General features: G+C 38.8%; 2 protein-coding genes across 5 annotated transcripts; one reads left to right on the top strand and one right to left on the bottom strand.

The window, feature by feature from the left end:
- The first annotated feature begins 62 nt into the window (after positions 1-62).
- LOC117590623 (transcriptional activator protein Pur-beta) lies at positions 63-5,671 on the top strand. 4 transcript variants are annotated; one of them, XM_034283432.1, is made up of 8 exons: positions 63-82; positions 898-960; positions 1,040-1,152; positions 3,695-3,797; positions 4,269-4,402; positions 4,462-4,583; positions 5,206-5,311; positions 5,368-5,671. In XM_034283432.1, the coding sequence occupies exons 2-8, from the start codon at positions 915-917 to the stop codon at positions 5,521-5,523; spliced, it is 780 nt and encodes a 259-aa protein (XP_034139323.1). In that variant the 5' UTR covers positions 63-82; positions 898-914; the 3' UTR covers positions 5,524-5,671. The 4 variants fall into 4 exon arrangements, with proteins under 4 accessions (XP_034139323.1, XP_034139324.1, XP_034139321.1 ...); XM_034283430.1 differs by lacking the exon at positions 63-82 and adding an exon at positions 663-833; XM_034283431.1 differs by lacking the exon at positions 63-82 and adding an exon at positions 664-833 and having other exon boundaries at positions 4,284-4,402.
- A 1,485-nt stretch (positions 5,672-7,156) lies between these two features.
- On the bottom strand, positions 7,157-9,082 carry LOC117590622 (NADH-ubiquinone oxidoreductase 49 kDa subunit). Its single transcript, XM_034283429.1, has 6 exons — positions 8,891-9,082; positions 8,699-8,823; positions 8,518-8,627; positions 8,235-8,436; positions 7,988-8,175; positions 7,157-7,931 (listed from the first exon to the last, which is right to left on the bottom strand). The coding sequence occupies exons 1-6, from the start codon at positions 8,995-8,997 to the stop codon at positions 7,242-7,244; spliced, it is 1,422 nt and encodes a 473-aa protein (XP_034139320.1). The 5' UTR covers positions 8,998-9,082; the 3' UTR covers positions 7,157-7,241.
- Positions 9,083-10,308: the final 1,226 nt, after the last annotated feature.

The raw sequence follows: 10,308 nt of genomic DNA on the forward strand, positions 1-10,308 counted from the left end.
TTTGAAAATTCAAGGGTATCCTTTTTCGATAACACCGCGGTCACACTGATTTCCGTCGGTGCGCGTGTGTGTGTGTTTGTGTGTACGTACTTCTGATTTTATTTTATTTGAAAAAATAATTCAATTGTTGCATTTAATTTTTGTTTTTAAAGAACGAAACCTTCACGAAATTTGTCACATACATGCTCATAATTATAAATATACTCGCATGCATAAATATATTTTTCGGAATTGTATCTATGTGTGTGTGTGTAGTACGTAGGAACACTAAAAGTTAAATGTTGATTTGAGTTTAAGACATTGTGCATATCTGTGTTGAAATGAAATAAAGTTTTGGTTGTTTATGCACTGAACTCATCAATCAAAACAATCGTTTGCAAGAGTAAGAGTAAATTGTGAATTTATACATGCATACATACTGTTACATGTACACGCATTCATTTGCACGTATGTATATGCGCACATATGCAATTGCGAAAACGTTCAAGGTTTTTTCCTTCTGTGTAAGGGAAAAGCTAAAGGGGAAAAGCTAATATCATCAGGGCAGCATTTTCGTGAATAAATTTACCCTCATTCCCATTCCCTTATGTAGCAATTGTGTCCGTGCTTTGCACATTTGTATACGAATACCAACCTCCCAACCACCCATTTATGATGAGCTATACTTTTTCATAGTAGGGATTGAGCAGTGACCGGGTTCAAGTTGAACCGAAGAGCGAAAGTGCAAGAATCGTAATAGACGCAAATATTTACCAATCCACAAATTGTTCTTTGACCGTATTTCGTAATGTCCGATCTTGGAAGTGGAGATGAAGGCATCTCAGGAGGATCAAGTAGGTCGATGTGGCGAGTGTGTTGCCTGTGCACTGACAAACATTCCCCTTATTTTTATTCTAGAATATAATGTTGCTAACATGGAGGGTTCCTCAAGCAGAAACGATTTCGATTCTTCTGGCAAAGGTACATAACATACAAATCAAATCTACTGATGATTACTGCGTTTAGCACCCAACCCTGACTGTTTGCTAATGTTTTGAAGGTGGCGGTACAGTGGAACAGGAACTGGCTACGAAGATGCTTCAAATACAATCGAAGCGATTCTATCTAGATGTAAAACAAAATCGGCGCGGTCGTTTTATTAAAGTAGCAGAGGTAAAAACAAGAAAGAACGGTCATTTTTAAAATCTGTTCTTAGATTAACACCCAATAGGAAAGATAAGATAGATACTTATTATGTCCCTATATAATACTTACATTTGTATGTATGCACAAATGTAAGTCTTAGAGCGTAAGATTATCTCGAGTATCCAATGATAAAATCGCTTCGTACGCGTCACAACTTTTGTACTCGGTTCTCAGTCAGTACATCTGTACCGTAATGGTTTTTATACCCTGTACTCGAAGAGTAAATAGGGTATATTGTATTTGTGGGGAATAGCGGATCTTTGTAACGCACAGAAAGTAACCCATAAAGTATTTATATTCTTGATCAGCATCAATAACCAAGTCGATTGACCCATATCTGTCTGTCCGTCCTTATGAGCGCCTAGAACGAAGAGACCATTAGAGATCGGGCAACCAAGTTTTGCATCCAGACATCTGTATGCTCACACTGGTACAAGTGTATTTCAAAAATGAGCCCCGCCCCCACAAAGAGCGAAAATCTCCCACAGCCACAATTTTGAAGATAAAAGAAAACTACAAACGCCATTCTGTAGTGAATAACCATATCTATCAGATCACCGATCAGATTGGATCATTAACCAAACCCAGAAGCTTTTTTATACCCGGTACTCGAAGAGTAAATAAGGTATATTGTATTTGTGCGCAAAGTATGTAACACACAGAAGGAAACGTTTTCGACCGTATAAAGTATCTATATTCTATATTGATCAGCATCAATAGCCGAGTCGATTGAGTCATGACTTTCTGTCCGTCCTGATGAGCGCCTAGTACTCAGAGACTATAAGAGCTAGAGCCACCAAATGTTGCATCCAGACTTCTGTATGCTCACACTGTTACAAGTGTTATTTCAAAAATGAGCCACGCCCCCGCAAAAGGGCGAAAACCCTGACAAAACACCGCTGAGGTGCAGAAGTAGTACTGAGTGCCGGGTATAAAAGTTTTGACGCATAAGAAGCGTCTCACACGTCCCTTCTCGTTTTTATACCCGGTACTCGAAGAGTAAATAGGGTATATTGTATTTGTGGGGAATAACGGTTGTATGTAACGCATAGAAGGAAACGATTCCGACCCCATAAAGTATATATATTCTTGATCAGCATCAATAGCCGAGTCGATAGAGCCATGTCTGTCTGTCCGTCTTGTTTGTCGGCTAGTTCTCAGAGACTAAGAGCTAGAGCCACCAAATTTTGCATCCAGACTGCTATATGCTCACACTGAAACCAGTGCATTTAAAAAATGAGCCACGCCTCCTTCCGCCCCCGCAAAAGGGCGAAAACCTCCCAAATCTACAATTTTGAATTCCGTAGGAAATGGCCATATCTATCAGATCACTAAATTGGGATCCGATCGGATCATTATTATAGCCACCATGGAGAAATTAATTTTCAGTGGCTAAACCCACCCTGTCCCGCAGCTTTTGTTGCTCTTTTTACATTCTCTCATTCACACTCTGCATCTGCTTCACTCGGCCCCTGCCGCTGCCTCTTCCGACTTTTAACCCACCCCGACCCGCAGCTAATATATTTTTTTTTTTGTGTGCGGGCGCTGCCTCTGCTTCGAGTCTGCAGTGTGTGGGTCTAGGGAAGGGCGGCGAGCTAAAGGAGCGTGTTGGTGTAAGAAGTGTTGTAGAAGTGCATCTGTTGACAGATGAAGAAAAAATGTAAAAGTTGACAAATAACCGCTAAGGTGCAGATGTAGTACTGAGTGCCGGGTATAAAAGTTGTGACGCGTAAGAAGCGTCTCACACGTCCCTTCTCGTTTTTGTGTGCGGACGGTGCCTCTGCCTCTGCCTCGAGTCTGCAGTGTGTGGGTCTAGGGAAGGGTGGCGAGCTAACGGAGCGTGTTTTAGATGTAGATGACAGATGAAAAGAAAATTTTAAATTTGACAAAACACCGCTAAGGTGCAGATGTAGTACTGAGTGCCGGGTATAAAAGTTGTGACGCGTAAAAAGCGTCTCACACGTCCCTTCTCGTTAATATTTCTCTTTTAGCTCGCCCCCTAGAGCTTCTGTACATCTTCTGTATCAACAATTTTGAAGTTAAGAGAAAACTAAAAATGCTGTGCCGCAGAGACTGGCCATATCTATCAGATAGCCGAATAAGGATTAGATTGGATTGTTATTATAGGCATACGACGAATTTAATGTACAGGGCCTTTCAGCACCTTTGTTTATATTATTTGTTCATGCTATATCGCTCGGCCACTTGGCATGCGAGTTGGCATAAGAAGTGATGCAGATGTAAAAAAATTAAAAATGGTAAAAAATCAATCAATCAATGCAATCATTTGTACCTATGTATGGTTACATACGTACGTATGTATTTACATTCATATCAATGTACATATATATTGACTGAGCTCCGGGTATGAAGGTTGTGAAGCTTACGAAGCGTCTCGCGTTGCTTCATTTTATATCCGTCATAGGAAATTATAGACTAGTGTCGTATACGTGTCTTACAGTCTGTAACTCTCATTGGTTGTACTCTAAGAAAGTTGTATTAATTTCAGATTGGTGCTGATGGCAGGCGAAGTCAAATATATTTGGCCCTTTCAACTGCTGCCGAATTTCGCGACCATTTATCATCCTTTAGTGATTACTATGCATCACTAGGTACAAAATCAAGGTTGTACCCTTGCAGAGCGGACAAGAACATACAATTGAAAACAACCTCTCTGTAGTTAAATTAAAAATGTGTCGAAGATAGTCTTCTTATCTTTTTACTGAGAAATTGTAAAATCATATTGATTTGGCCGTCCGTGTGTTTATTTTTTTTTAGTCCACTGAGATTATCAGGGTTAGTGAAGCCATCCAAATTAAACCACTCTTTTAAAAAGTAAATTAAAAGCGTTTGAGAAAAGAAAACAAAAGATATAAGCAAATAATACAATGAAAGCATTAATCTAGTTGAAAAAAAATCGGCGCGGGCGGTCGGTTAAAGTAGTCGAGGTTGGTGCAATCGTTCAAAATGTATTCGTTTTTGGATTCTGCAAGGGTATTTGAACATCGGCAAGCCGAATCTACGATTTTCTGTTGTTTTAGTTAGATTATTTTGGAATTAATAAATTAATTATTAATAATAAGCTGGTCAAAACACAGGCCCTCCGAACACAGACAATTTGCCGGAGGATGGTAAATTGAAGTCCGAGATGATGATCAAAGATTACAGAAGATATTATTTGGATCTGAAGGAGAATGCCCGTGGACGTTTTCTTCGGGTAATATGTATTTAATTGGAAACTATTGACGAACCTAAGCTAACAATACAAATTTGAAGGTATCACAAACCATAACAAGGGGTGGACCTCGATCGCAAATCGCACTACCAGCTCAGGGAATGATCGAGTTTCGAGATGCGCTCACAGACTTACTGGAAGAGTTTGGTGCTAATGATGGAGGGTATAGTAAACATATATTTTCCATTTTATTCATGTGGACATATGGACATTGTACATATATTGTACACAGGATTTCATTTAAATTTCATTTGGTTGTCCTCCGTCTTGGTTATTATACCCGGTACTCGAAGGGTAAATGGGTGCTACTGCTAAATTTTCTGCTACATCAACAATTTTGAATTCAAGATAAATCAAAAAACGCGGTTCCGTAGAGAATGGCCATATCTAACAGATCCCCGGATAAGGATCAGATTGGATCATTATTATACCCAGATTGATGAAATTAATTGACAAAAGGCTACCCCATGCCCCTTGCAGTAGCCCTACATACTCTCGCTCATTCTGGAGGAGGGAGCGCGCTAAAAAGCTTGTGAGAAGTGATGTAGATGTAGATTTAGAGCTGTAGATACAGCTGGAGAAATGTGAAATTCTAAAAATAAGATTACATACATAGATAAATTTTTTCATATGCACTGACTGAGACCGGGTTTAAATATGTGACGAGTACGAACGCAACGTTCCTACTTTTTTTTTTATCATTTTTCTCAATGTAAATAACATCGTAATGAATCAGATATGTAATATATAAAAATATATAATTCAAAATTATTTGTTTTCGTTAGGTTTAAAGGAGATTTGCCGGAAGAGCGTCATATGAAAGTCGATAATAAAAACTTTTACTTTGATATTGGACAAAATAATCGTGGAGTCTATATGCGGATAAGTGAAGTATGTATTAACACTAAATATAAAATGCATTTAAAGATCTGACTTAATTGTCATAGGTGAAAAATAATTTTCGAACCTCAATTACTATCCCAGAGAAGTGCTGGATACGCTTTCGTGATATTTTTAATGATTACTGCGACAAAATGAAGAAAACGTCCGACCCAACCACTGCCGACATTAATCTACCGATATCTGCAAGTAGTCTTAAATAAAGAGTTTTGGAGAAAAGCAATTGTAAACGATGAGTGCAAAATTCTTGGCTCCTAACACACGCGAGAGCCTATCAAAAGTGAAGCAAATTAGTAAGCTTGCAATGTTCAAAACAACTAAACCTTAAAATATGTGAATGTTTCAGCTTCAGCTATGAATACACACACACACACACACACTAGCATTTAGCGAATGATGTATTAGTACTTAGTTTATGTATTATATTATAATTTAACTAAATTGACTAGCGTTAAAGTAGAGACAATTTGAACCCAACCAACAACCAATTCAAACACAATCGAATGAATTAACTTGTATGTAAGAGTACTCAGTCAGATTTACGTACATACCTCAGCCAAGCAACTTTAATGTTATTGATTGATATGCTTTAATGACGATGATATGAATGATATGATAATGATATGAATGACGATGCTTTAAAGCATCTGAAAAAGGTAAAACAAAATATTTATTTTTGTCTATGCTTTGACTTGATTGATTTATTTATCGAAACAGATGTACATATGTATGTACGTCTTACCGTCGCTTTGGCCGATAATAGAAACAAGCCATGGGATACGTTTCACGAGATATCTCATGAGAGTATGTACATCCATGTTGCTATTCAATAGATTATGTCGCAATCTTAATCAGGTTAAGACCACTTCGAAACTTTCATAGTAAATACATATGTACGTTGCAAATTGTTAAAGCTTCTAGATATAATATGTTAAATATTACAATATATGTATCTTAAAATAACTCCTAAAAGCGTTTTTAAAACAAAAGTTTCAATGTGATCACGTAGAATAAAAATTCTTAGATACGATAAAAATGCATAGCAAATTATATTGTGAATACATAACTCGATAGTGCAACACAGACCCATCCACATCACAATTGTTGGTCGCAGGTGGGTTATATTTTAGAGCAAAAACCAACCGAATCCTATAAATAATTATATTACATTGACATTAATGTGTATGTATGGATATACGAGTATATGAATATATGGATGCAGCGTATAAAAATTAATTTTAGTCTTTAATGTGTATGACTTTTCCGCTTTTAAGTCAAATGAGAATTGGCATTGAATTTTTATCGTAAGATTATAGAACGGGCGCTACTTCATCGCAGAAAAGCAACAAGAAACAATTGTACATGCATACATATGTTAAATTGTTACATTTAAACGTACACTGGCATGTCGCTCATGCGATATTCAGTAGGAGACGGAGTTGGAATTACAGTCGGATTCTGGCCATAAACTCTCTATACTCTTATATTTACCTGGTAAATATAAGCTTACATAGATATGAAAAAGATATAAATATATTTAAAACCCTGAAAGTTTATCTTCGATGTTGTTTGGCAAGAATACATATTGTATATTTTAAGAGTTATGTGAAAGTACTATGGAAATAAAGTTGAAACTCAATAATATAGGAATGATATTTGTGTCGATAAGTGTAAAAAATATGATCAATTAAACAATGATAGTGGCTGGATTTATCCTATCTTGGTTTTGGAAAGAAACAGTAAATCATACATTTCGCAATCAAACTCACAGATAGCTACCAAAACCATGATGGTCTAATGATGTGTGCGTCAGGGGCGCAAAGACAATAAACACAATTTGTTACGACCACAACTCGCATTTTAATAACCAGTTTTCATATATAAGTTCATGAAAGCTTAATATTGACTAAATGATCTCCGTCTATCGATCTATCTCGCCAAACACTACGTCCAATGTTCCAATAATAGCAACGACATCGGCCAACATGTGCTGCTTGCCAATCTTCTCCAGCGCCGCCAAGTGGGCAAATCCGGGAGCTTTGATCTTGCAGCGATAAGGACGGCTGGAGCCATCCGACACTAAATAAACACCAAACTCGCCTTTGGGAGCTTCTATTGCTGTATATGTGGCGCCAGGTGGCACTTGGAAGCCTTGAGTAAAAAGCTTAAAATGATGAATAAGTGCCTCCATAGACGTTTTCATTTCGGATCGGGACGGAGGCGTCACTTTAGCATCGTCCGTCTTGATTTCCCCTGCTGGCATTTGGTTCAGGCACTGGTCTATTATACGCAGGGACTGACGCATTTCCTCGATGCGGCAGAGGTAGCGATCATAGCAGTCGCCTTTTGTGCCAATCGGCACGTCAAAGTCCACGAGATGGTAGGCATCGTACGGCTGCTGCTTACGTAAGTCCCATTTGATTCCTGAACCTCGGAGCATGACGCCACTGAAGCCATAATTAAGGGCCTCGTCAGCAGTTACAATGCCGATGTCCTCGGTACGTTGCACCCATATGCGGTTTGTGCTAAGCACATCCTCCACTTCGTCCAGGCGCTCGGCGAATTTTGAGGCAAACTCATAGATATCGTCCATTAAACCAAGCGGCATATCCTAAAAGCTCAGAAATAGTCACTATAGATTTGGACAACCTCTGACGTGCACATTACCAACGATACACCACCAGGTCGAATATACGCCGCATGCATACGAGCTCCGGAAACACGCTCGTAAAACTCCATCATTTTTTCGCGCTCTTCAAAAAGCCAAAAGAAAGGAGTGAGTGCGCCGACGTCTAGGGCATGTGTCCCCACAGCCATTATATGGTTTAGAATGCGTGTAATTTCAGCAAACAGCGCTGGAGTGAATATAGTGAGAAATATATTTATTGTACTGATTTGACCTCAATAGACTTACTGCGTATGTACTTAGCCCGGAGAGGCACATCAATATTAAGCAGCTTTTCCACGGCTAGAGAATAACACTGCTCGTTGCACATCATCGAAACATAGTCCAAGCGATCAAAATAGGGTAGCGCCTGTGTATACGTCTTGTACTCAATGAGTTTCTCCGTACCACGGTGGAGTAATCCGATATGTGGATCCGCACGCATTACAGTCTGCAAAAAGAAAAGATACCAGTACCATGATGGTTCTGTTTTCATTACTTCTCTCTCACACTACAAGAACAACACACTAACCTCGCCGTCCAGTTCAAGCACCAGCCGGAGTACTCCATGGGCCGCGGGATGTTGCGGCCCGAAATTTAGAGTCAAATTGCGAACCGACTTCTCGACGGGCGTGACTTTGCCTATTCAGGGTTTGGGTCAAAGAGCTACACTAAATATTGTCAATGGATGTGTGCCTTAGCAATATACATACTGTTCCATGGGGGCACCTTCCATAGAGAAGTTACCTCGTCGGGATACATCACAGGGCCACTGAACTGTTTCATAAATTCCGGATCTGGGTACCATTTCGCAGCCCCACGGCGGTGCTGGTGCGAACTGAGAGCAGGAGGAAAGCCGATTCTAAGCAATTTGCTACAGTTATGTAAGCGGTGAGAAGCTTTACCTTAGTAAACCGCATCCTATTACAGAGGACTGCGGTTGATGTAACCCAAAACCCTGCAACTGCAACCCGGACAGCAGTGAACGCTTCAAAATGTTGGCAAAAGCCATTTTTTACAACAAAATGGAGCTAAATAAATGAATTTCTTGTATATTTTGAAGGTGTTTGTTAACAGCCCTATCCACGCGTTAACAGCACTTATTTCTTTGCTTTCTCATCTTATGCATGTATCGATATCGAACTATCGTTTCAAATCTTTTGCAATTTTTAGAAAAATATATTGATCTTCAAGTAACACACTAAATCGTTTTCGCAATCACATTCGCATTCTAAATACACCTTAATAACCACAAAATTACACCAAAAAAGATCGAACATTTTTAAAATAGATTGAGCTACTTAGCATTTTCAATAGCTGTATTTTGGGATTTATATTTTAGGTGTAAACAAGGTGATCTTAACAAAATTAGTTTAAAGCCCAGTACTCAGATGCTCAAACAATTTTTTGCAAACGATAAGAATTCAAACCTGTTTTATATACCCAGAAAATATACCAAAAAGAGATAGGTCAAAAGAGTGTTGCATCCAGACTTCTGTATGCTCACACTGTTACAAGTGTATTTTCAAAATGAGCCCCGCACATTCCGCCCCACAAAGGGCGAAAACAAGCCACAATTTTGAAGATAAAAGAAAACGCCATTCTGCAGGGAATGACCATATCTATCAGTTCACCGATTTGGGATCCGATTAGATCATTATTATAGCCAGAATGAAGAAATTAATTTTCAGTGGCTAAGCCCACCTCGTCCCGCAGTTTTTTTTTTGTGTTTTTACATTCTCTCATTCACACTCTGCTTCGTGCAGTGTGCGGCTCCATGCGAGGGGGCGAGCTAAAAGAGCGTGTTGGTGTGAAAAGTGATGCAGATGTAGATTACAAATTAAGAAAAAAGGTAAGATTTAAAAAAATAAATGCTAAGGTACAGATGTGGTACTGAGTACCGGGTATAAAAGTTTTGACGCGTAAGATGCGTCTCACACGTCCCTTCTCGTTTACGATTATTATCGTAATGATAATTATCAATGCAGAAACCAAAAAAACGTAAGTTTCGTTTAAAACCGATATAAAAAAAAAAACGAGGAGGGAGGTGTGTTTCTATGCGTCACAACTTTTATACCCGGTACTCAGTGGGACATCTGTACCTTAGTGGTCTTTTCAAATATTAAATTTGTTCTACATATGTCATCCACATCTTCATCTGGTGATCTGATAGATATGGCCATCCCTACGGAATTGCGTATTAAGCTTTCTCTTATCTGTTTAATTTATATTATAATTTTTGGAATTCACAATAGTCTGGAGGCAAAATTCGGTGGCTCTAGCTTTTATAGTCTCTGAGAACTAGCCGGCAAACAAGACGGGC

The sequence above is a fragment of the Drosophila guanche genome, unplaced genomic scaffold, assembly GCF_900245975.1.
Source record: "Drosophila guanche unplaced genomic scaffold, DGUA_6, whole genome shotgun sequence".
Taxonomy (NCBI): Eukaryota; Metazoa; Arthropoda; class Insecta; order Diptera; family Drosophilidae; genus Drosophila; species Drosophila guanche.

Excerpts from the sequence above, each read along its gene's own strand:
- LOC117590623 (XM_034283430.1), top strand. The coding sequence starts at position 788 with ATGTCCGATCTTGGAAGTGGAGATGAAGGCATCTCAGGAGGATCAA. Across the intron at positions 3,798-4,268 it reads TGATTACTATGCATCACTAG|CTGGTCAAAACACAGGCCCT; the intron begins GTACAAAATCAA and ends ATTAATAATAAG. Across the intron at positions 4,403-4,461 it reads CCCGTGGACGTTTTCTTCGG|GTATCACAAACCATAACAAG; the intron begins GTAATATGTATT and ends ACAAATTTGAAG.
- LOC117590622 (XM_034283429.1), bottom strand. The coding sequence starts at position 8,997 with ATGGCTTTTGCCAACATTTTGAAGCGTTCACTGCTGTCCGGGTTGCAG. Across the intron at positions 8,824-8,890 it reads ATAGGATGCGGTTTACTAAG|TTCGCACCAGCACCGCCGTG; the intron begins GTAAAGCTTCTC and ends TCCTGCTCTCAG. Across the intron at positions 8,628-8,698 it reads GAAGGTGCCCCCATGGAACA|GCAAAGTCACGCCCGTCGAG; the intron begins GTATGTATATTG and ends AACCCTGAATAG.